General features: G+C 43.2%; 1 protein-coding gene across 21 annotated transcripts in view; it reads left to right on the top strand.

The window, feature by feature from the left end:
- NCAM1 (neural cell adhesion molecule 1) overlaps nucleotides 1-26,793 on the top strand; it is a 299,065-nt gene that overhangs the window by 157,957 nt on the left and 114,315 nt on the right. For 20 of the 21 annotated variants that reach the window (XM_041771648.1, XM_041771642.1, XM_041771647.1 and 17 more), the window contains exon 2: nucleotides 11,717-11,880. The exons of the other annotated variant lie outside the window; for it this stretch is intronic. In XM_041771648.1, coding sequence (XP_041627582.1) covers nucleotides 11,808-11,880 — 73 coding nt within the window. In that variant the 5' untranslated portion in view covers nucleotides 11,717-11,807. The remainder of the gene's footprint in view (nucleotides 1-11,716; nucleotides 11,881-26,793) is intronic. 21 annotated transcript variants of the gene reach the window in all.

The following is a 26,793-nucleotide window of genomic DNA, read 5'->3' as shown; positions in this document are numbered from 1 at the left end:
TAAAAGGAGTCTGCAAGGAAAACAAAAAACAATAAGCCAACCTGGAGACTTACTTACTGAATTTTAGTGTCCATTTGAATCATATAGAATGAAAGTGGGCTGTTAAAAAACCAGAAATTTAAAAAAAGAAAAAAAAGATTTTTATATTTAAAGCGAGTTGAGCATATCAAAAAACCTCATGCTAACAGAGCACAAATGAAAATCAATTTAGCTTAGTTCCTCTAAAAATTTTTTTAGAAAGAAACATATGACGTTCAGATCTCCTTAAAATTAAGAGGAGAATGTGAAAACATTGGACAAAGGCAAAGATCTCTCTTTATGGCCAGTTTCAAAAGAAGAGGAAAGAGAAGAGGAGACAGGTTGGCAGGTAAATAGAAGAGAGTGGGGAGAGAAGGGAACAAGGAAATGTGGTACCTCCAAGAGAGAAGGGAGGGAAAATAAGATCCTGTGAAGATGCTGGTTGCGTGTGGGGTTGGAGAGAGTTCTCCTTCCTCTGTGAAATACTTCTCAGTGAGCAGCCACTGGGCTTGGGGCTCCGGACATGCCCCGTGCACAGACACCTGCTGTCAGAGCAGAGAGGCTCCGTCCAGAGCAATAGCTGATGACAGCCAGACCAGGTGACTCATCCAGCACTTGGACTCGGCCAAAAGGACAGAGGCTCCAAATGGTGTTTCCTAAGCCATGGGCACTTGCGATCGGGAGGCCCTCCCATCATCTGCACAGTCAAGTGGAAATGGTGCCATTCCCATTGAATGGTCTTGTTTTTGTTAGAATGGCTGGTAGCAGTGCCCTGGACCCTGGGACCCATCTAGGGGTCCTCCGTGATGGAGTTTTTGGTTGGGCAAAATTTGCTTTGGTAAGACTAATACAGGCTCTAACCTTGGTGGAGGAAGTGATATTTAATGTCACATAAAACCCAAATGAATTATTCTCTGGGGAGTCGTCTGGTTGGCATTTCTTTCCTATTTTTCTTCCTTCCTAGGCCAGCTCAATTCTATTAAAAATTCTGTTAGTTAAATGTCAATGGGTTCAGCATGTCTCCTCTCTGTGGCACACATTGAAATTTTCCTATAAAATACTATTTTAATGTATTAGAGATAAACAGAATTTTATTAATGTCAGCACCAGAGATCAACATACAACTCAGTACCCTGTGTGGAGTCACGTTTACCAGGGTCATCTTATTATTATTCTCAATTCATGATGACAAAACACTTAGAACACAAGAAGAAGGAAAGTAGGTTTGCTGCCCAAATGACTGGAGGATGAAGATTTACATGGAGCACTCTGGCTGCTGGACTTAATTGGGTCCCACAGTTTCCTAAAAGAATTCAATCTAGAATGTTCTCTCAGTTGTCTTAAAAGAATTAGCCAGCCTTGACCGCGCCAGGTTGGAAAATTTACTGGCTTATTAAGAAAAGGCATTTTATAGAAAACCACATTGAAGGATTTTGAGCTATGCTGGCACTTCGGTTTCCCTGGTGAAGAATTTGTGGTGTTAAGCCTGTGTTTGCTCCGAGGAGCTTCTCCGGGCCATTAACACCCTGTGGGCTGACATTATCCGCAGGCAGTGCTAGGAGTGAACTCATTTTGGAAGGTTGGAAGGTTTCAGGGTAGAAACATCCTTCTCTTTTTTAGTACTCAACTGTTTACAAGGAACTGCTGTCATCTGTACCACGGCGCCTTGCAAACAACCTAGAATTGAGGCCTTAGTGGACAACCTTTAGCTTCATTCAGGGTAATAATCAACCATTACACAAAACTCATTAGAAACTCCACAGGCCTCCTGCGACATTGCTGTCATCATGCCCTGTACCAACTCACTCCTCAGGCCGGTGTTGTTATCCTGAGGACATAAAGCTTGGCCCAGAGGGAGCTGCACCGTGGATGGCATCAGAGAAGGAAGTAAACACTAATCTTAAAAGACGAAGAGACACCCTGCCTCAGAAGGTGGTTTTTGAGGAGACCAGCCACGTCTGCTTCAGCAAGGAGAAGGGGAAGACAAATCCACTGTGGGATTCAGAGTCACCGCCCTGAAGACCCCCAGGGGCTCCTGGTCTCCATCGGGCTCCATGAGTCCCACGCCTGCCAGATCACTCAGACATGACCCCCTGGTTTCTAGGGGAACAGACTCCTTCCCGGGGGAAGGTTGAATCAACTCAGAAGCTAAAAAGGGACAGGAAAGAAAGGGAAGAGAAGGGAGAGAAGAGGCGTCGGGTGCCTTTTCAAAGATTTTTGAGTTGTTCGTGAATGTGGCCTATGTAAAGAGTGACTTGCCCTCTAAGAGGAAGTCTTCGGCCCACATAGCTGTGCTCACTGTGGTATAATTTAAAGTAGATTTTAAATCCTTATCTGGGTCCTTCTGGTCTGTTTCTGATCCTGAGTGCCCATAGTTTCCTGGCTGTCACCAGTTTGCCTCCCAGTCCCCTCCCCAGAGAAGACATGGGGTCAGACACCCATCATCATGATAGCCTCTGTCTCAGTCTGCGACACCCCACATGGCCTTCCCTGAGAACACTGAGATCCTTCCATTTCTGTATACACGTACATTATTTTATCATGACGTCCACCATCAGCCCTCCTCGCCTCCCCATAGGGTAAATCTTCCATCCCTGGGCGCTTTTGCAGAATGCATGGTTTTTCCTGAAAACAAAACTTCCCCACAGAAATTGCTTTGAAAGCTGTTGGAACTGGTTTATGGACGGGCATGCACCAGGTAGAGGTTCACTGGTTTTATTTTCCCTTGCTCACTGTGGTCAAGTGTGCTGTGCTAAATCTCCTTCCCCTACTAGTAGCAGAAAGGACAGGGATCTTGTCTGTTACGTTCACTGGTGTCATTGTCAGCCTAGTACCTAAAATAGAACCTGGCACAGAGTAGAACCTCAGAAAAGATTTTCTAAATTGGACATCTCTGGTGGAATCCCTGTTCTCATTACTTAAAAGTAAACTCAGGATCATCCAGTTTAAAGCCCCAGTCCTTTATCTTTTGTAAGCCCACCTTTCCTCCTTCCCTCCAGCACTTGCCCTCTTGGGGCTTCAGAGACCTGGAGTGGGGCAGAGGGAGGGTGACTCCTTCATGTTCCTCTTCCTCCCCTATTTTATTCTCCATCTCTAACTGTATTTTAGGATCGAGGGGAGAAACAGGTGTCCCTCACATCACAGGCCATGGCTGCAGTCTTCTTTCTGTAGGTGTTGCTCCAGTATCCCTGGGTGAACGTGGGTGCCTGCCATTCGGGAGCGGACATTCCAATACTGTCCTCCTGTCCTACCCAAAGGAGTGTTCCACAGAACCCCTTTCGGGGGCTCTCCATTTCATGGTTCCCTGGTGTGGACGTCCAGGGTCAGCGCTACTCCGTCTAGCCACCTAATGCTATAACCTACCATCTTTTTTCCTGAGGTCCCTTTCTCTGAGACCACTGTCTTGCAAGGGTCCTGGTAGGGAGACTTAGGGCCCACTTGACCTGTCAGACAGCTCTCACATCCTTGCCTCCCCCAAGTGACCGCCACCTCGTCTTTGTCCTGCCATTTCCTTCTGATCCTCTTTTCACCTGCTTGGGTAGGCTCAGAGGAGATCAGCAAGTCTGCTGACCTAGCAGTCACCTGGCTGGGGACCAGGATGCCAGGTGCCCTTTCATACAGGCCTTTCCAAAGGAATTCTCTTGGGTAGTCACCTCCCCTTTTCTTTAAAGGAGAGAGAGAGGAGAGTGATTCCAGAGGGAGGGAAGGAGAAGCCATCGCTGCTCTCACTGGGTAGGCGGAAGATGCAATAACTCCCCCTCCTTTCTTTGCCTCTGTCTTCTCTAGGCTGTGGGAGGATGGGGAATGGGCATGTGGGGAGTGAGGTTGGCTAGCCTCACAGGGAGGGGTCTCTTCCCAGCCATTTGTGCTCTTCAGAATGGAGAACACTGGACCATCACTAACCTTGGTTTTCCTTCCTTGGTTACCAGGATGGGTCAGCCACACAAGCTGCACTCAGCATTCTTCTGCTCAGTGAATAGCCCCCACCTCTTCCCTGTGTCTTCTGCTCACCGGGGGCGAGGTGTCCGTCTGTGCACCACAGTTGTGGTATGTTCTTCAGATTGCAAACTGTAGAGCCACAAGACATTTCAAAATCCTTTATTTGTTTTTAGTCTTCCTTCCTTAAAAGCTCATTCTATATGAGAGATAGTGGTTTATTGCATTTCTTCAGTATAGCTTCAGATGGTAATTTATTTGTGAAGAACTTTCCTTGGAGAGTCACTTACCTGAAGACACCAGAGTGATAAGGTATATAATACCTTGAAATTAAAAAAAAATCCTATTATTCCTGTGAGTGTTCATCTGGCTTTCACTGCAGCATTAAAGTCCAGCATAAGGTACATTTACTGACAGCTGGATTACTTGGAATCTGGCAAAAGAGCACGAATTGACACTTCTGTGAAATTCCTCGGCAGTGCTTTGAATGTATATTTAGTGTGTGTCATAAAAGTACATACGGATTGCTTAAGGCCTTCTGTCATTAAAGGCCTGGCTGCCTGGCGTGAGCCATCACACTTGTGATACCTCAAATAGAATTGAAGAAGGTTCTAGATGAGCATATGTAATATTTGTCATTCCTATTAGTGCTCTAATTAAATCAGCCTTCTAATCAGACAACTTATAAAATTTTAAGTAATATGATTAGAGCAAAACAGAATGCAACCCTCAGATGTCTGAAGCACTTAATTGGGTAATAACTTTTTGGTAATGTTTTTCCCTGAATGGATGACTTTGTTGCCTAAGTGCTTAGTTCAATATTTGAAGGAGAAATCTAGTAGAGCAAGCTTTCCCTGGGTCCTCTGAAGATTCCAGGCAAGGCTGGTTTTCACTGTTACACCTATCCTCTAATAGACCACATTTCATCTGTAATGATTATTGTAGCATCTTAAAAATCCTAATCCCCATCACTATGTCATGCTGGAAAATGACAGCATATTCCAGAGTGGAAAAATTGTTGTAAACAAATCAAGGGACGTCTCAACTATCTTTATTAATGGAAGGGACTAAACTGGATCAAGTGTTCATTTTCCTTAGCAAAATCACACCAGAGACTTTGGCCGGAGGTGGTGACCAAATTGTGGCCCTTTGCCCTGGGTTTGAGCAGATAGAACCATCTATGCCACTTTGGTCTAGAAACTGCTATCTGGGGGCACCTGGGTGGCTCAGGGGTCAAGCATCTGCCTTTGGCTCAGGGCTTGATCCCAGGGTCCTGGGATTGAGTCCTGCATCGGGCTCCCCACAGGGAACCTGCTTCTTTCTCTGCCTCTCTCTTGTGTCTCTCTTTAAAAAGGAAGAAAAAGGAAAAGAAACTGCTGTCTGAGTCAGGCAGAGATGGACAGCCTGTGAGCCGCCTGGTCACCGGGTAGATGTGGGAGTAGAGCTTCAAATGGCCCAACCTCTCCTTCAAAGTTAAAATGTACATTGAAGTAATCTGTGAGGCCTGGTGGGGTTCGTCCTCCATTGCAAAGTTTGATCCTCAATCTTTCTGAGTCTCTCCTTCCATAAACAACTTTAAACAACAAGTAATAACAGTAAATTGCTTCCATGTATCTAGTGCCTGCCATGGGACAAACCCGGTGCTTTCCAATATTAATTCTACTGTTTACACCACTCTTAAAAGAGAGCTTATATGAGGTCAGGTTATTCAAGGTTTCCTCAAGGTCGGACAGCTCATTCCCAGTGGTGAGGTCAAGATTTGAACCCACCAGCACAAGATGCTGCCTTCACCCCAAGTCAGAGCTGAAGATGGGGTGAGCATCACTCACATGAAGCTAATTCAGATGTGTTTATAGCCATATTCTTTACGCTCTGCTTATCGCCCTACTCTTTTATGGCTTAGTTTTTAAGTTAACACAAAAAGATCTATGTATAGCCGCAGTCCATTTTTCTTATAATTGTATTTTCAGGTGAAGCAATTGACAAGTTATCGAGCTTCTCTTGTCTCCCTTACATTCTTACATATTTCTGAAGTGCATTTTAGATGAAAATTTCTCTCAAAGAAGCCATCGTTGTTATTTCCTAAATAAGAAGCTGCTCGAGTATGCAGTCCCCACTGCAAACACAATGCAAATTTGCCCCCATAGTGTACGGGATAAACAGATTCCCCAGGGAGAGCCTCATCTACCCCACAACTCACCTGCAACCGTGTCCTGTATCCCAGGGCACCCACCACACTTCCTCGCAGTGTGCAGCTTACCCCAGACCAGTCAGAAAGTTCTTAGTGTCAGTGACCAGGCCAGGCGTACCCTCCTCTAGAGAAGAAAGCCTCCCCTCTGCATGCTTTCTATGTCTCCCTCCCACCCTTCCCGGTGGCACCTGGTGCAAGCTAGATGCCTGCTAAGTACCTTTCTACCAGCGTCAAACTCAAAGGAGGTGGCGATTTTTTGAAGGCTGTATGAACTACACATTTTTTCTATTCCATGACCGTCATACCCCACAGACTCACCTGAATACTTGTTAAATACACATTCCAGGGCTTCACCCCAGAATCTCCAGAGATGGTGTTTAGGAATCGTTTTTACGAAAGCTCTTCAGGCAATTCTGTTATTACCCAAATCTAATTCTACTGCCTTAGAATAATAAGTGGAATCTGCAATAAATAGGACTTAGCGGGGCTGTAGCAAAACCACTGTGTCCACCTGTGTGTGCCACGGGGAGCTGTGACGCACGTGCGCAGAGAAGTGCTTCGTCTTTTCCTCCAGGAGCCACTGGAGACAAAGCCTGCATCGCTGCTGTTCTAATTGCTCACAGAAAAAGAAGGGACTGAAGATTATAATGCAAGTATAAATACAGCATCTTTTTAGTCAGGAGGTGTCTTCTAAAGATAGTGCCTTAAAAATTCCATTGCTTTTAGCAAAACTGGGGACGGTTAAGTAGTGACAGGCGGCTGGAAATAAAAAATATCAATAGTAAGAGTTGCAAGGCATTGACATGTTGTAATTCAATCTCCACCCAGAGGAAAAGTAATTATGATAATAAAAAGCTAAGTGATTAGTGCCCAATAACAAAACCAAGCAGGTGATCAGCAGCGTCAATCACTTCGGAAGAGCAGAGAGAAAGATTTGGGCACCTCTCAATGTAACGATGGGTGGTGTCTCAGCAGGTCAGGTGTTTGTTGATTGTTTAGAATTTACAGCACCGTTGCTCTTGGATACGAAGTAGCTTCATCTTTGTGCCAGGTACCTGTGTCACAAAGGGCTGAGCAGAGATGATCTCGGTGGGAATGCCCGGTGCTCATCACACCAGGTTGGCCGGGCCCTCATGTCTCCCATGGACTCCCCATGGCATGCCACCCACCTGCCTGGCACTGGAGTATGGCCTCTGTGTCACTGGGATGGTTTTGCACCTTTGCTCAGCTGCTTTCTACTCCATTGCTTAATCTCTGCACCATTCACCCCAAACTTTCGGCATCGGCACTGCATCTAGTACTCACAGCATTGCCCATTTATTTGATAACTGTTCATTACACAGTTCTTCGTGCAGGAGCAGAGTGGCATAACAGAAAGGATTGGAAACCAGGCAGACTTAGCTTAGCGCACATCTGTCACTTACTAGCTCTGTGAGCTTGGGCAAAGCAACTTCTGACCTCCGTACCTCAATCTGTTCTTCTGTGAAATGGGAATAAAAGCAACCCATGAGTTTCAACCAGTGTAATAAAGTATATGAACATCTCTTGCACATAGATTCTTCCCCAGGAGCTTTGGATACAAGAGTCAGGGATAAACGGTCCCTTCCCGCAGAGCATTCACAGCCTAGTGAGAAAGACGTTTGTGTGAGAAGAAAAGTCACAATATGAGGTGATACACCCCATCATGAAAACAGTGACAGAGACCTCTGCTTTTTCCCTTTCTGGGCCAATGCCTTTTATCCTCTGTCCTCTGCGGAGGGCATGGACTCCCTTGGACTGCTTTATTCTTAGAGATGATTTGCTCTCTGCTGCCTGGCCTTACAAGCCAAAAAATTGTCTTTGTACCCCCTGTTTTAGTAAGGCTTCTTTTCAGCAGAGTCGGCATGGGCTCCAAAGAGGAAGGAGTGAGTGGAGAATGAGGGTCCGTAACGCAGGGCTTGTAGTCCGTGACCACTGGCCCCATGCAGCCAGCAACTGGACAGTTGATAGTCATGCATTCCCTCACGTGCACTCCAGTACTCACACACACTCAATTTATTAAAAATTAAACCTCAAGGGAGATGATGGACAGCAGAAAGGAGGGTCACGATCCTTCAACCAGTTCTCTGTCTGGGAGCCACGCAGTTTGAGGGACTCCTTTTGTTTTCCCATTAGACTAAATCTCAGCGCGGGACTCCACCTCAAATGACATCCTTCCCCTTTGAGTTCTGCTGAATGGGAGGGCCTCTCACTTCCCAAAGAGGACCCCCTTTGACCCATGAAGATACTTTCAATAAAAATCTATTCTTAGCGTGGTATCTTGGGGCCAAGTTTTGCATTTGGAAATTAAACTCTTGTCCTGGCAGATTGGTTTCTGTGTGATTCTTTGTGCATGTAGGGCTGGCACTGTACAGATCTGTTGGCTTCGTCGTCATTATAATGAGATTCTTTTTTGGTTTGTTTCCTGGGCACTGTGTAGACAAGGGTCTGTATTCTATGTGCCAGTGACAGTGAGTGAGACGCGTGAGCATCGATCACTGGCTCCCTGAAATGCCCGCTCTGTCACAGCTGCGAGATGGGCGTGGGAGTCCACGAGGCCACGTCCTGTTCATTTCATTGGGTGATTAAATACAGCGTGAATCTGGAGGAACTCCTTAAAATCAGGTTTTCCCCATGCATGCCGTAGGAGCACAGAATGTAAAATAAATACCTGGCACCGAGATTGCTAGGAGAGAGGCAGGAATGTGGGTTTTGAGATTCCTTATGAGCCCGCACGATACCGTGGGCATCTGGAATAAAGAAGATGTATTAGGTAGCCGGGGTGAAGAGCCGAAATTCATTCTGTCCCTAGGGTTCTTTTCAGCCCTTTGCCAGCTAAGTAAATAGGCCAGGGATTTAGCATAATGCTCCTGGTAGCTCCAGGTTTTGTTGTATTAGCACATGCATTTTCTGCAAGGCATACATTCTTGCCTTTTTTATGTTATTGCCATATTTTTAATGGCACTAATAGCTCTAATAGCCCTCTGGACATGTAGGTGACTAAAGGTCACCCTCCTGGTTGTGCCATTACTAATTCAAATAACAAGATAACTGTGTGAAACACAGCTTCTGCTTGCTAGACCTTCTGAATACCAGTATCTTGTGTTTGACACTCTAGGGTCCCACCAGTTTGTAGCCTCGCTCTGTCTTTCCTGTTGGTGAGCAGGCTGGGAGGCTCCAGTGACTGTCGTAAGAGAGTCTAAAGACACTGGGATGTTCCTGTGGAGCTGAAGAAGGTTTTTAAGAGCACAGTGATTGTTTATTGTCAGCTTCACTATTTAGAAACTGGGAGTGGTTTTCATTTGTTTGATGAATATTTATTCTGCATCTACTTGCAAGAGCCGTGAGTGAGGTTCTGGGGTTTAAGGGAGAACAAAACAGGAAGCCCGGCCTTAGTGAAGCTTGGCAGATACATCAGAGTCAATTCAGTAGCATGGTGCAAAGTGATACATATTACGGGGGGAAATACATCGGACAGGGCAACCAGAACTGGGGGCTCCAGGGAACAGAGGTGTTGGCAAATTAGCACCTGGGTTTGAAAAACCAATTGGATTCAAACAATAGGCTGAATTCCGTTTGGGCCTTGGGCATCTTTGTGACATCATTGTGCTCTTGTTATGTTATTATACCTCTGATCCTTCTGCTCTGCCTTTAGTAGTAGTTTGTAAGCAATTGAAGATAGGACTTCTACATCGTAAGTCCAGGCTTCCCCTACAGCATCGATTCCAGTGTCACACATATTATATGTATTAAATGAACTTCTACATCTCCATCAGCAAGGCTGGTGCAGAAATTTATTTTTCGTGCTCAGAAGCTTCAGTTGCTGGGCAAGGGAAGCTGTGCTCCACACAGTCATTCGGGGCCCCAGGATGATGGCACTCTGCTCTCCTGGACGTGAACACTGGGTGTCCAGCAGAAGGGGATGGGAGGGAGAGTAGAGGGCTGAACAGGTGGTTTGATGGGCCCGCCTTGGAAGTGGCACAGGTCACTTCCACCCACAGTCTGTTGGCTAGAACCCAGCCATACAGCCATGGCTTACTCTAAGGGCAATTGAGAAGTGCAGCCTAGCCTCATAACCAGAAGGAATGGGAAGTGGGCCTGGAGGACCGTTATTAAGCTCTGACACAACCACGAGCTCCAGATCCATCTGGAACCAGGTCAGCCAGGTCATTGGCTCGACAGAGAGCTGTGTGTCCTTCTGTGCTAGATACTGTTCTGATGAGAAGGGGCACAAGGTGCTGCAGGAGAGAGGAAGTGCCCATCTGCTGGAATCTCCCATGAGTCCCGTAGGCTGTCGGGTGGACGTTGGTTCAGCTGGCCGGAAGAGGCGTCAGGCTAGCGTGCAGCAAGGCCCATCAATCATGGTCCTCTTGCACTTTACCCCAAAATAAAAGGTCAACCAAACTGTAAGCATATTCTGTGCAGAGCTCACCTCAGATAGCTAACAATAGGCAATGAAATAATGTCTGTAAAATATGTAAAAAAAAAAGTTTTCTCAGGAGACTCTGACCTAAATTTTGAGCCAGGCTGTGAGAATTTGCCTTTTTTAACAAGAAAAAGATGATTTTCCCAAATCATATTGGTTTAGTTCTGTCTTAGCGCTAGGTGATGTGTGTTCCTTAATCCCCGAGGACGGAAAGGCTTCTCTGTCTCTCCTGCCATTGTTTGTACAGTGTATTTCTTCCCAGGTTAGCAGTGAGCACAGTTTACTGCCCCTAGGCTCAGCCACACAGCTCGAGAGTGCAGATGAGTTTGGGATTAGGCATATGACCATGTGTATGCGTGTGCATGTACATGCGTGAGGGGTGGCTTTAGGCTCTGCTAGGGAGGGCACACTACTGTCCATATCACGGCAGGGTTTGGGATAGCACAGCTATCCTAGGGATGAGAGAGACCATCATCCTGACCCACTCTGTAGAGGGCTGCCCTATGCCTATCGGGCCGCCTTCCACACCTGAGGCACTGGAGGCTTCTTGTGTGGGGGCCACGTGTCCTGAATATTTTCCAATCACTTCCCAATCATAGTAATGTTGGGAGTATACAAGTGTTGGTGCCAGTGTGGGTTAAATAGAGGTTTTAGAAAGCAGAGTTCTCTTCTTGGGTTCAAGAGAAGATGTTGCAAGGAGAGAAATCTGTGCCTCGTAGCCCCAAAGTCCTGTAGTGTAAAGGGAAGGATCACATCCCTTGGGTGGTTAGTAACAGAATCAACTGCCTAGGAAAAGCCAGGCTCAGGGAGGAAGTCCTTGGGAAGATGCCGAAGAGTTCTTTCTCTTTGTTCTTTGTGCCAGAAGCAATGGGTTTCTAATTATGATGGCAGAAGAGGTAGCGGTTATGGAGTGTGTCACTGTGTTTCAAAATATCTCTGTGTTGTGTTGTTGCTGTGTTCTTCATGCAATAGCACGAGCATACTTTGTCCTTTTTTTTTTTCCCAAGGACGTAAACTAACAGTTTTCTCTTTCCTTTTCTTTATTGCTTTGCTTCCCAACCTGGTGATGTGCCACTGTATCCCGTTGCCATGAAATTCCTTCACCTCTTTCACATCAACACAAAAAGGTAAGGAATTGCAAACAGTGTTAATTTGCTGAAGCAGCTGCAACTGATGTTTTGATCATGGAAATATTTTTTTTTAAAGAAGTGATTGATTATGAGGCCCTCCATTCTAGAATCAGTGTTTGGCTCCCTGAGTTCATCTTTCCTGGGGCCTGGTGTTGAGCAAGGCATGTATGTGTGTGTGTGTGTAGTCTTTTTGGGCTTTTGTCCATGGCTCACAAACAGGGGCGCAGTCCATAGGCAGTTCACAGCTAAGCTCTATAAAGACTGGAATATTAAGTGAAAAGGTGGTGAGAGGAGTGTTAATGTTACTGTGTCTTCACACTTTGAAGCAAAATTAATCCAACCAACCATGAGTTCAGTTTATTGGGGTTTTATTAACCTTGAGGGATGATAGGGGAGAGACTTTTCTGCGTTCTCTGCCAGTGGGAAAACTTAAGAGTTTTACAGCTGCAAAACTCTATCTATCTATCATCTATCTATCTATCTATCTATCTATCTATCTATCTATCATCTATCATCTATCTATCTATAGATTTTGTTTATTGTGGTTAAAACCACATAACCTAACACTTACCACCTTAATCATTTTTAAGTGTAGAATTCAGTAAGTACGTTGACATTGCCGGGCAACCAATCTCCATCTTGCAAAATGGAAACTTCTGCACCCATTAAACAATAGCTTCCCCTTTCCGCCTCTCCCCAGCCCTTGGCAACTACTGTTCCATTCTCTATTTCTATGACTTTGACTACCCTAGACATGTCATGTAAGTGGACTCACACACCGTGCTTGTCTTTTCATGACTGGCTTGTTTGACTCAGCATAATATTCTCAAGGTTCAGCCATGTTGTAGCATTGGGCAGGACTTCTTCTCTTTTTAAGACTGAATAATATTCCATTGTGTATCTATTATCTGTATCCCACATTTTGATTATCTATTTATCTGTTGATGGACAACAGATATTTTGATTATCTGTTCATCTGTTGATTGGATTTCTTTCACTTCTTCGCTATATGAATAGCACTGCCATGAACATGGGTGTATAAATGTGCCACCGTATCTTTTTGATTCTTATCTTTTTGCTAACCCCACTTCCAGTGAATTCTCACTGTCTCTTATAGTATTAAATTTTTAGCAGAGCCAAGCCTTCTAGCATCAGTGACCCCTCGGGCTGAACATTCATCTGAAGCTTAGTATCGTCAGGTACATATCTCCTACCCTGTAATCCAGCACTAAATTCTCTCCCCTGTTTCCTTTTCCTATAAAGTCAGGGAAGGCACATATTCGCCCACAGTCCCCATCACCCCCACCCTGAGATGGTTGCCTCTTGTAACACATGGTTGCAGTGGTTTTCCTGGTAACATATACCATCTCCTGGATGTGATACGATGTGAGATGAGGACTAGTTATGAAATCAGATGTGAAAGATGCTCATTCTGTTACAGTAGTCTGTACAAGGAGAGGGGGTGCTGGGCGGGTCTTTTAAAAGGCAGCTGGTCTGCTTTTCCTAGCAGTTCCCTACTGGGGCACATTGGGTCAGGCTGTGGTCAATGTCACCCAAGCATGTTTTCTGTAGGGCTCTGGTCTACAGGAATGGCCCCAATAGGCAGAAGTAGGACTCACCTTTGGATAGACAAATTGAGAAAACAAACAAACAAACAAACCATCCTCTGGTTTGTTAAAAACAAATATTATGTCTATAAGAAAACAATAAGAATATGCTTTAATTTCAATGATATTTTTAATGTGATTTTCATGACATGTGGTGTCCTTTTCGTTGCTTAAGAAGATAAGTGAATGGGTGTGATTAAATAGCAGTCCTCATGGTTTTGAGCGTGCATTCTAGACTCGGTTCTTGAGACAGAAAGCAAACTTGGGCAACAGGGTCTTTGGAGAAAGAATGGGAGACCTTGCGGCCCCAGAGCAAGATGGATGAACTCTGTGTGGTGACATAAAATGCACTGGCAGGTGCCATACTACCCTGAGGCCTCCTGATTCAGGATGTTGTGTGTCATTGGCACTTTGAGCCTCTGAGGGTAGGTTGGAACCATTTCTCTTACCGCATGTTTTGTGTATACTTTTCGGTGCTCTGCATGGAAAATCAGGGCGTGTGGGATTATGCAGAGGGCCTCAGAGCAAGCGAGTTGTGCCATGGGGGCAAGGCCACATGACACCCAGGTCAGTTCAACGATCAGCGTGTCTGATAGAAATCCCAGGGCCAACCGTTTCTTGATGATCAGTAATGAGGAGATTTAAAAGCAGGTTTTCTTGCATCTTATATGGGTCTGGAGAGTACTTCTTTTTCTTCATTGTCCAGAAATTAATATAATTGATAGAATACTCATATAATTGATGAGTCTCCCTTGTGGTTTGATTTACTTCCACATGAATTTGGAAGTAAGCGAGGCTTGACAGTGGACGTTTTTCAGGATTTTTATTTGAGTGCAGTTTAAATTGAAATAAAACACACACACACACACACACACACACACACACAGTAGTACTAGTGATACGGGGTGGGACTGATGAGAAGGAAGATGGTCTTAGATCATTGTTGTCATCAGATCACACACCAGGCAGCACAAACTAGAAATGCACAGCAGTTCTATTGAGGGTCTGAGTTCTGGGTTTTAGTGAGAGATAAGATCTGGACATGATTCCTATGAATTATAAATGACCTGTGAGAGGGGGAAAAGGAACAGGTAGGGTGGGGGGAGGGATATCCTTTGGGAAAAATGCACGGGGTACAGTACAGCTAAAGAACAAGAAGCAGAACGACGTCGAAAGGAGTTTGGATGAGCAGAGAAGAGGGACTGTGCCCAGAACAGAGCCCAGGCTTTCCCCATGGGTACTGTGATCATGTCAAGGATGGGGCTCCACCCTGGTACACGCTAGAGTCACCTAGGGCACTTTCAAAAGATGCCAGTGTCTGAGCCCCGCTCCAAGGTAATGAAATTGAAATTTCTCCAGGTGGGAGACCCAGTCTGAACGTTATATTTTTTAAAGGTTTCAAAAATGGTCCTTGTGCCCAGGTAGTTTCGAGAGCTGCTGATCAAGAGGGAAGGAAAGAGAAATGCTAATGAATTTGTTGAGAGGCAGGTGCATGGTGAACCTTCAGTATCATTTTCAGTAATATCATGAAGCTAGAAGGAGCCTAGACTCTGGAAGGTTAAGAGAGGAATGAATGAACAGCGGGGACCCACGTGTGGGGAGCCTGTAATCAAGGGACTTGGCACGAAAACGGAAGGTGTGATTGAAGAGGAAGAGGAATAAGAGCAGGGTCAAATAAAGCGTTTTGTTTTTGTTTTAAAAGATAAAATGTCAGCAAAACTGCTCAGGAGAAGGAGAGGATAAATGCAGGACAAGATATCATTAAGAGTGGGCTGGGTGTGAACTAGAATTCATGGGGCGGAGACCAAGAGAGGACCTTGTTGCTTTAGGGAAGAATGGGGGGAGACATGTGGCGTACCCCCCAGAGGGCTTGGCCTGCTCTGAGTCTGGTGGCCGGGTTCTCCACCGAGGCCAGGCAGGCGGCTGAGGACAAGCTGGGAGCCTCGGCAGCTAGGGAAGGGGCTGGAATAGTTCCCCAGGGTGTCTGCTGCAGCATCCGTACCTCTCGAGTTGACCACGTTTGAATCTGTACCAAACCAGGTGTATGAGGATTGGCGACTCGGTGGCAGTAATGGGCAGAATGAATAGTGGGGATCGTCCAGGGCTGGGGATATTCACTGGAGGAGTGTAGGGGATGTCAGAGCAGCAAGGGAGTCTGGACCATGGGAGAAGGCAGTTTGCAAATCATCAACCCCAAGTCTTGGAAGGAAGGAGAGGGGCCAGTGTAGATGAGAGGGGGATAACAGACCTCATGCCGTTGAGAGGCCAAAGGGCTCTGGGGGAGCGGTCAGCCTGAGGACGTGAGTCCTTCGTGGAGGGTCATGGAGGGAGGATGCCAAGCGAAGAGCTTATGCTGACCAGGCAGGAGACAGCTCCCTGCCCAACCCCGAGAGGCTGAGAAAGTAGGAAGAGTACTCAGAGGGGTCAAGTTTCAATTAAGTCCAAGAAGAGAAGGGAAGATTGGAAAGCTGATATGGGATAAAAAGTAGCTTAGTTGTTCTAAAACAGAGCATAGCTGAAAGAGGATGTTGGTGCAAATAAATATTTTTTTTTAAAAAAAAAGTCTGTGTGGGTGGGTGTGTCGGGGCGGGGGGCAAGGGTGGCAGTGGTGATGGTTCCTTTTCCCCTTCAAAACCAGCAAATCAAAGACTATTAGTAAAATGTAGAAGTAGCTTAAATAACATGAATATTTTATGTTCACTGTGTTATCTATAAACCCAGCTGTTTGCTGACCATTAAAGACAGACCGTTACAGACCTGGTAGTAAGTTATTTAAAATGGAAACTCTGAAAATACATTTGTTGAAAGATGTTTCATATCTTGAATTCTCCATTATGCATTTGGCCTCCTCAGAGAGAAGGAAATAACATTATGTACACACATCGTTAATTACTCATTAATCTGACATTTTGATGGCATTAAGCAACAAATATTAATTTGAGACTCAACATTGTGATTGTTTCTAAGATGCATGACATCTCCAAAAATATGAAACCTGAATTTCAAAATTACTTTCTTCAAAGACTGATTGTGGCAAAACTCATTATTAGAGCCTTCTGTACCTTAAATGCTTTAAACGAAACACTGCAATTTACAGAATTCATTACTGTGCACAACTAATTAGAACTTTAAAGGAAATCACAGTGGGGAATTAGACATTTTAAAGAGCATTTCCTTGAGCTGAAATGTTCTTCAGAATAAAGGTTGTTTTGCAGCAAACGAGGCACTTGAATTTTACATACGTATATAGACACGCGCTCTAAAGGGTAACATGTTTGACCAGCCGGGTTTGAAAATTGCTCTTGTTTTCCATACAGACAAAAGGAAAAGCAACAAAGGCATTGAGGGAGGGACAAGACAGAAATGCAAATCAGATGTCCGTGGTGTCCTCGGAAGCCCAACAAAAAAACATAGACATATATAATTAGTTTCCAAAGCCAGCTTTACCCTAGGAAAAAAAAAAATCTCATCTAAGAAAACAGCAGTGAGAGCTGTGTGAGTCCCAGGTGTATGGGTGATTACAGCAGAGAGCAGAAAAAGCCATGCTGTCGAGCTCAGCTGCCTCGATGCTACACAAATGTGTTTACAGAAAGAATATAAAATCGACCATGGATAACTCCCTCCTTTCCCCAAATTGATTAATTTTTCGACGTGCTGGCAGATTTCTACATGGACAGGGATGGAGTTTGAGAGATGAATGTGTAAATCAACAGCAGGTGGGAAGTTGAATTTGTCTGGCCCAGCTGCTGTTGCACACATTTCCTATTCTTTCTGGTTATCTCAGTCCAGCATCTGTCACTGAGCAGGACTCCCGGGCCTCTGTCATCCCAGGCCTGGGGATCCACACTGTGGCCTGTGTCTCCTGACAGCTCAGAGCCTCAGCTGAATAGCAAACAGCAAGAATGAGGAGCCCGTCGCTATTAGCAGAACCTGGCAGAGTTGAGCACGGTATTTCTTTGTGCTGCATTCTGATACTTCCTCTTCTCCTCCACCTTGAATTTGGCTACTGCATTATCTGGGCTCTTTCTACAATAGCTCCTTACTTGATCATAAGACTCTGATTCTCAAATGTGTTTTTTTGTTGTATTTTAATCTTGCTGATGGAAGCCGGCGATAAAAAAAATGACCTGCTTTCTTGCCCTTTAGATTAAGTCTTGAAGGAACAATGTATTTTCCGCACACTCCCGAAATCTCTGTGAAATTTAATCATCCAGCAGACCCACGGTTCGCAGCATTTCCTGACATCGTAGAGTTTCAGGGTTGGGCCTAACCTGTAGGGATGATCCTCTCGACTGTTCCAGTGGAGGATGAATCCATGCTCTGCCTCCCCCATCACAGACCACCCAGCTTCTATCTTGGGGTTGCTGAGCTTCGCCGTGATAATAACCAGACAAATGGCAGATGCTCTCTCTCAGCACTCCCCTAGTTGGGGCATGGCCCCAGAAATGCTTAGCCTACCTTTCTGGGATAATACGGAGGGTTGCTATTTCTCCAAGACTTTCTTGAAAGATTGGTCAGACTTCCATCTTTCTTAGGGGCTTGCTTGGACAGATCTTATCTTCAAAATAAAATCACAATTACTTGGGTCATTTTAAAATGTTCTACAGAAAATACTGACTGATCAGTGCTGGCAGGCAGGAAATCAGATTTTTGTTTGGTATTTATTTTAAAGGAGATGGGCAAAATTGTTTTAAGTTTAGCTATAGCACAGTTGTTCAGTGCTATTTTAGGGTATTAGCACTGAGCTATTTAGCTCATATTTTTTTCATGTTTATTTTTCATATTCATAATTTGGGCAGTGGTTTCCTCTTTCATTTGTTTCCACTTGAAGTTTCCTTTTTTTAAGAATCTAATTTCTAATAAGCTGAAGTGGTTTAAGGAATTATTCTTTATTGTCCTGTCAGGTTGTAGGAAACATCAGATACTGAACCTGTTCTTTCATTAGTCTGGTATACGGCTGTACCGTCGTCTCTGCATGCACGTGTATCTTCATGGCACTTAATTATTTTTCTCTCCCTAAACCTTACCTAAAATATTTTGAGGTTTCTTACACTACATTTGTTTTTTTTTGTATTCATTTGCTGCCCTTTGAGTAGAAAGAGAGGACAAAATATTATTGTTTACAAATTCCTGGCAGATTTGGCTTCAGTAATCTCACTGTACGTTTTCAGTCGGAAAAGAGATAGTTGGAAAGAAAAAAAAGATTTAAAAAAATACCAAATTATTTGGGGAAAAAAAAATCAAAGTTGATCTGAATAGAGAATCACCCTTAGAAATGTGGAATGTTCAATTAAAACCTTGTTTAAAAGGCCAGAGAGATTTTAATCTGTCCAGGAAAAGGTTGTAATATGCAAATATAAAATTGTAGTGTCTTAGAGTTGGCACTTCTTTGGTAATAAAATCCCATGCAGCTTCTTCATGGGTACCTCAAGTAATGAGACGTTCCTTGCTCTGATGACTAACATGTACTGAAGGCAGATTAGGAGCCAGGCACTGTCCTGGGTGTTGGGATGCAGCACTGCCCAGAACTCAGTCAGGATAACAGTTCCTACTGTCGTGGAATTACATTTGAGCGGACTGCCTAGCAAGCTAAACTGTTTCAGGTCTGTTGCTCCTGTTACCTAGATCCTGTTTCTGCGTCTTCTGAAACTTGGGAGTTCAGAGTTTGGGTTATCTTCAAGGCTTTCTGGTCTAGCCTCCTACCATTGCCAGAAGGTTTTCTGGGGAAACCTGTGTGTTTCAGGTAAAACTGAACAGTCTTCCACATATGGACCAATAGAGTATAAAGACACCATTGTCTCCCCGTTTCTAGACACCAGAGCTGCCCCAGGAGAGGCAGCCTGAGATTGGGTGTCTTTTGTTAGCCATAGCACCCTGTTATCTGCCGTGAAGCTGGTGATCACCTGCAAACCTCAGTCTTCTGTCTGTACCATGGATCACTTGGAGCCACATCTCCCACGTCCTGTAATTGTGTATTAGATTTTTTGACCCAAAATGTAGGACTTTTTTTTTCATTCCTCTCATTTGTATTTCATTACGGTTAAAACTGTCCCCTGTTGCAGCTCATTTTGAAATTTGAGTTCCAGATTATTTTCCCTAAACCTTTTTGATCGATTCACCTACAAACAACTTTTGAGTATTCACTTTCCATATAGGTATTATTTCATATTTTATAAATTAAATACATGTGAGCTAATATCTCAAGCCATAATACATACTTAGGGGAAGGTTCAGCTAATGATGCAAATCCATATTTCAAAATCATTTTGATGATTTTAGGTTTTTTATTGGTTTCCAAGCAGATCTCATCAGATTGTTTTATCTGTATCCTGTGGCCACCATACTGCTTACACCAGAATGGAAGAACAATCCACTCTACAAATTTCTTGTTGTTCACCTGTGCTTTCTTTATTAGTATTATCTTTAATCTGCCGTTCCTTTGTGGGAACGTTTTTTCCCCCTTAAGCCAGCTGTCCATTTCAGTAAGATTGGTTTAGTTGGAACTAGAGGATGTAATCCATAAATCCACTGAACAGAACTCTGCTAAAATGGTTGTGTTAATGCAGCGAAAGAGAAAAAGCAGACACAAGAAGGACTTTTGGTTACCTGTGGTTTCAGAAGCTCTCAGGCTTCTTATATACCTGACAGGTCATCAAGCCATCCTCTCAATACGGACCATGACAATATCACTGTCACTCAGTGCATTTAAAATATTAGTGAGGTCTCCGTGAGAAATAGCTCTGATCTTGTCTTCCAACAACCCAGTGGACCATCTCACATACTACCCGGGGCTATCCTCATCCTACTTTTATGATCTCTCTGGTCTATCAGTTGTCTCTCTAAAATTGCATATTTTTGATACCTCATCTGTAGGTGTTCATCCCAGTCTTACATAAAAGTAGAAAAACGATGAAGATGAGTTCTTGCAATACTTAAGACCTCTCTCTAAGTTGATAATAGTTCCATTAATCAACCCTCTTAAAGTACAGGTTTCTTTCTTTTTTTTTTTAAGATTTATTCATGAGAGATACAGAGAGAGGCAGAGCTATAGGCAGAGGGAGAAGCAGGCTGGAGAGCCTGATGCAGGACTAGATCCTGGGACCCTGGGATCATGACCTGAGCCAAAAGCAGACACTCAAACACTGGACCACCCAGGCATCCTAAAATACAGGTTTTAAACTAGATAGGAAAAAGCCTAATTGTTTTACAACATGCCTCTGATTTTTCCACGTTGGCCAGAAGACTACCACAAGACACTGTTGAGTGTTTTGATTCCAGCTACCCACATGATACCACTTACTGGGTCTCTTCTCAGTGACGGGCTCAATACTAGGCTCTTTACAAATGTCATTTTTTTTTATTCCCATGAGAAACCTATGAGATAGGATTTCTATTTCCTACCTTACAAAGTAGGAAGCTGAGATATGCAAAAGGGTTAAAGTTGAGGGCAACTCTAAGTAGGCAAAAGGCAGGCTTTTTGACATCAGCATTTGCCATTAGGAAAACGCACTTGGGTGTGTCTCCCACATACTCCTCTAGAGTGAACAACAAAGTGGCTTCAGAGGATGTGGAAGCATGAGTTTTCCACTGCTGTTCTTTTAAGTGTGTAACACTTTACCCCCTTTCAAAAATTGGGACATCGGCACATCTGTAGTGTCCCAGTGCCTCCCTCTTCCCTTTGCCCAGTTCCCAGGAGCTGGATGCCAGCTTGTCCACAGTTACGCATGCATGGTTCTGGAACAACCATGTGGAAGTTGCCAGGGCCTGTTTAAAGAAGTCAGATGCCTTCTGATTATACCCTCACCTGTCTCTGCTTTATCTTCTTTTCTCTGCATTGACCTTGCTGGATGAAGAATCATTCTAGGAAGCAGATGTTTTTTCTGACACCTGTTACCTACCTCCTGCCCCAAACAGCATTCTCCACTCTGGGGAGTGGTGCTAAGTATATAAATTAAGGAATTTAAAGTTATTTTTCTGAAGTGATCTTTTCGTAATTTCCAACTTTTACTGTAAATTTTCAAACAAACCAAAAAAAATTGAAAATATAGTACAATGGATACCTATATTTCAACCACTTTAATTCAAACTAATAATTCGCCGTATTTGCTTCTAACAAGAGTTGCAGGCATCTTGATGCCCTATTCCTGAATATGTCCTTACTGCATCTCTTAAAAATAAGGATGTTATCCCTAAAATAAGGTCATTATCTAACATAACTGCTGTGCCATTTTCATACATAAGAAAATTAACACTAATTCTCTAGTATCATGTAATACCCAGTGCAATTATCCTTCCAAAATGTATTCTACATTTCTTTGCCCAAACTAGAATTCAATTAAGTTTCATATATCGCGTTTGGCCTTTATATCTAGATAGTTTTAGAGTTTAGACTTTTTGTTGTGAAACAGGCAGGAATAAAAGATCTGGATGATTTTTAAAAATATGTTTAAGTTCTATTTTACATGAACAGTGACTTTTCAGATTAAATAGACTATTGATTGGGTTGTTCCGGTGGTTTTTCACTTGGTAGTAAATGGCACCGGATATGTTAAAGTTGTAAAATATAGAAATCTCTAAAGTGTGCACATGAACCACATCTTAACAGAGGCAGTCTGTCATCTGGAAATGTACATGAGACACTTAGTACTTTGATGCTGTATGTGTGAAACCATCTCGTAAGCAAATAGTGCATCAAGGGTTTTGACTCAGCACTGATAATGGATTATAATAGATTGAAATTAAATATGATTTAAGTGACAGGAAAATGGTGCCAGCTAAGTAAATAATTGATTAATCATCCCCCAGTTAAATCTGGCAGGTTAAATTGCAAGGCTGGAATTGAATGCTTGGTAGAAGCTCCTCTCCACCTTTCAAACCAGATTAAACTTGTATTAAAGAAGAGAGAAAAGTCAGAAACTATCCGGAAAAAGGGCATGTCCCTTGCTGGGTCTTATTTGCAACATGATGTCATTGTATGTTCATTGTGCTATGGAAGCCATGGTGAGAAAAATGAAGATCCACACATTAAAAAGTAGATCCATGGTTGGGTGGAAATCAACAGATTTAGAAAGAAAGCAGATGACAACACATCTTTCTTGTCTTCTCCTAAATTGTGGTGAGTTGAGTAGGGTCAGTATGACTTTGATGAATTAGGTTAGCATATTAAAACTGGTTACCATGTATTCTGGTCACTATGTGGCTGCCACTGGACTCCTGGGTGGCCTTAGGCCAATCACTTAGCCTGCCATTTGTCTGTGTCTCCAGTGGCTCATCTGTAAATAAAAGGCTTGGATGGAGGATCTCTGAGGTGCCTTCACATCTCAGAGTCTAATAGCTTGAAATCTCTATTAAAAGTAGTGCCGTTCTGCTTCCCTGTATAATTATAACTGGCCTTTGTCATGATGGCTCTATAGCATTGTAGTCTCCTACATGTTTCCTGAATTATCAAAAGGTGTCCTTAGTTTATATTAAATATGTGTGATTCTGTTTCACCTCTTACAGATGAGTCGTCTTCCCCTAACACTTAATTAGCTAGAATGTTTAATTAATAGAATAGTCCATTCTGGGTCCATGTAGAATAAGATGGATTTTGTTGTAATTAGAAAAATATTTACATGTTGAAAAATGGTAGAACCACTAATACAATACAGTTATTGCTTAATAATCCAAAATTCACAATAATTCAGCAACCTAAGAGTTAAAGAAATGACCTCACTCATCACCCAAGGCAATGTTGTATTGCATGGTTTTTTTAAAATTTTTATTTATTTATGATAGTCAAAGAGAGAGAGAGAGAGAGAGGCAGAGACATAGGCAGAGGGAGAAGCAGGCTCCATGCACCAGGAGCCCGATGTGGGATTCAATCCCGGGTCTCCAGGATCGCGCCCTGGGCCAAAGGCAGGCACCAAACCGCTGCGCCACCCAGGGATCCCTGCATGGTTTTTAAAGTTTATTCATTTATTTGTTTAAGTAATCTCTACACCTGATGTGGAACATGAACTCCCAACTCCAAGATCAAGAGTCACATGCTCTTCTGATGGAGCCAGTGAGGTGCCCTTGTTGTGTTGCATTTTAAAGATTGGTTCAGTGTTTGTATTTTACCAGGTCAGCAGAGTATGTCTTATACAACCTTTAACAATTTCTTAGAATTTTTAAGCTATGTTTCATCCTCCATAAAATAGAAATAGTGCTTATGTCAAAGAGTAGTAAGAATTGAAAGAAATCGTGTAGGTGTAGTGTCTACTGTGTAACAGGTATTGACACATGTTAATGATCATAGACATTGTAATATCACTGAGTCCCTAGCAGTTTCCTTTCAAGTAGAGGGTCCTCAACCCATGTGCTCGATGAAGAACAAGACTTATGACATGATGTCTATCATCTTTGTCTCACAACATTGGATTGACTTTGTGACATTTCACTATCTAACTCAAAACCCAAGAAAGGTAGATACCTTCTTTATTGTCAAAAATATGAATACTAAAGCTCCATGAATATTCTGTCTAGAAAAGATTGAAACTCATTCATCAACTCTTCATTTTCCTGGCCCCAGGAACACCAATAGTAGTTGCCTTAGCTTCAGAGGTAAACATATAATTATCATGAACAAAGAATCCACAAAACAGACCTTTACTATAAAATGTGGTGATTATTCTTTATATTTGAACGTGGGCCACATCAAAGTGTATTTCCCTAACCATAAACACTATAAATGGCAAAAACCTGATAAAATTCAGGAATCATGCCCAAGACTAACATTACAATATAATCACTTCTAATTTTACAAAAGATGATAAGTGATTTAGCATTTGTTTCTGTAATAGTTGAGAGAAAAAGAACTGGACTCTTCAACTCAATTTTTTCCTCCTAGAAACTTGAAAATGTCCTTAACTATGTTATTGAAGACAACTCCAACCAACACTGACAGTAGAAGTGTGGACATCATTACTCCGTTGGTTCCTTCCCCTTCTTTTTAAAGACCTGTCTGCCCATTGTCTTCTTAATTGCTTTACAAATGGAAAAAAGGCTAGCTTTTAATATTTTCCAAGTCCACATAAAGAAAGGTCTCTATGTTTGCTTCATGTGTATGTTAATTGAGGTCAAAATGGCATTACCCTTTTGTGACTAGGAGCATAGAGCCCCACCCCCTCACCCCATCCCCACTCCCCACCTCCACCCCCTTAGAATCAGGGCTAGAAGTGGTAAGAGTTTGTGGTTAATTTAGGCACACATATAAGGAAACACAGCGGCCCACAGCCCTCTGGAGGCATTATGTTCTGCACCAGCTTTAGGATTCATCCAGACACAAGCATGGGCAAAAACATTGACTCTGGTGACAATCCTTTTTTGGTTGGAAAATGTCAGTGTCTTTGGTTTTAATCAAAATTCTCATAATCTGGTTTAACGATGCCATAAAGGCCTTGGTTTACTCTGCCCCAGGTGAATGAAAATATTTGCTGTGAAAAATAGGTTATTAGTTTTATAGCCCTACCTACTTCAATGCCTCTATCAAGAATATGAGAAGAGGTATTAAATCTCAATTTTTAATAAAATTATTGACATCATTGGGGAGCTTTATAACACTTGACATTTGCTTTCAGTGTTGGGGGAAGAAGGAGAAAGTAAATTGATTTGGTATTTATTTCCTAGGTTGGAGTGCGACAAGTTACTTTAAACATAAAATATGTGTGCTGCCTTTGAATGCAGTGAGCGGAATGGGTTGTTGGTTCTGAAAATGAACATAAATTTGAGAATAAAATGGGTAATGTGGTCATGATAATAATGTAATTCGATTGCTAAATGAACCCATTTTATTATATTCATCATCAGATTCCTATTGCCACCTAGACACCCTTCGAAATTGATAGAAAGTGACGTGGGGACCCAGAAAACACAGACCACTGGTGAAAATACAGATCACTGAATGAAAGTTAACTTCTTGTCATTAGTATGCTCTTGGTATCACTTCTGCTGCTAGAGTTAAAAAACAACTCTCAGAAAAACCTCTTTGAACGTGGGACTTCCTTGCTTAGAGTATCTGTCCATTATTCACTAGAATTTGCTTCTTGTTGGTAATGATATTGAGATTTGGGGACAGGGCAGTGATGGGGTTGGTGGCAATGTTTGGTGGGTCCAGGCAGATGTTGGACTGGACGAGGTGCCATGAAAGCTTGGTGGGACAGAGGAAAGCCGGGAGTCCAGAGGCACCACTCTTCCTTCCTTGGCAACTCAAGGTCTGGTTTAATCTCTAAATAATCTGTGCAGTAGGGTGCGTAATATAATGTGATAAATGTTAGGCTTGTATCATTAAAAAAAAGTGCTTATTACAATGTCAACTCTCCAGGGGCACTTGGGTGGTTCTGTCGCTTAAGCGTCTGACTCTTGATTTCAGCTCAGGTCCTGATCTCAGGGTTGTGAGATCGAGCCCTGCATTGGGCTCCAGGCTGGATGTGGAGCCTGCTTGAGAGTCTCTCTCTCTCTCCCTCTGCTCCAATACCTGCTAAAAAAATAAGTATGTAAATAGATTTAAAATGTCAGCTCTCTACTACCATTTGTCAGTGGCCTCTAAAGAGAACTGCTCCTAGAAAACATGAGATCCCTTTTCCTGAAGCTATGTCTCAGTCAACACGTTTCCTAGTTGAGCCATCAGATTCTACCTACCATACCTCTTGGAAAATGCTGGTTGCTGTCATGACCGCTTGCATTTTCAGGAAAAGGCCTACAAAGCTTGTACAAAGGCCAGCTGAAATACAGTTCATTTTATCTACTGAAACCATGTGCAACAGACTGTCTGGCTTCTTTTTTCTTGCCTTACTAAAGATGATGCCAGCTTATTTACCCCAGCAGTGTTCTTAATGTAGATGTTAAACTGTGCGATAGATTTTAAAATGAATTTTTAATTACTTTCTGCTATTCTGAGCTCATTGCAATCAGCAGCCATCTTGCTTGAGGATAAAACAAAACAAAACCAGCTAGCTCATGGGAGGAGCAAAGGCCTGCAGAGAAAAGCTTTTGCAGGAATGGGGTACAGAAGCCCATTGTCAGCAGCAGCTGCTGGACGCCTCTCCTGAGCACGGGCCCAACTGCCAGAGGGTTCCGGAGGCTTTGAGTTTTCTACTGCTGGTTCCTCTTCTCTAATGAGGTCACCTCTCCGCACAGTAGGTGGGATGACTCTGCTAATGGGAGATTCGGAAATGCAGATTGCAATTACAGTCTTTGTTTCCAGATAGCTCCCATAGTTTCCAAACAGCCCAAGGAACTAGAAATGGGGACAGCTCCTCTACAAATTCTAAACAGCTAGATAGGACATGTCCTTTATCTATTATCATCCCAGTGCCTGACACTGTTTGGTGCTGCTGCTTCTTAGGAGCAGAGATGGGGGGTGAATGGGAACAACACTGGCCAGGAGTTCACATAGTGACATTTAAACCTATGTCATGTACAGTTTCATGTAGTCGGGTAAGTCAC

Source organism: Vulpes lagopus, chromosome 10 (assembly GCF_018345385.1).
Source record: "Vulpes lagopus strain Blue_001 chromosome 10, ASM1834538v1, whole genome shotgun sequence".
Classification (NCBI taxonomy): Eukaryota; Metazoa; Chordata; class Mammalia; order Carnivora; family Canidae; genus Vulpes; species Vulpes lagopus.
Note: the sequence above shows the minus strand (reverse complement) of the source record. Positions and strands in the feature narration are given on the sequence as shown.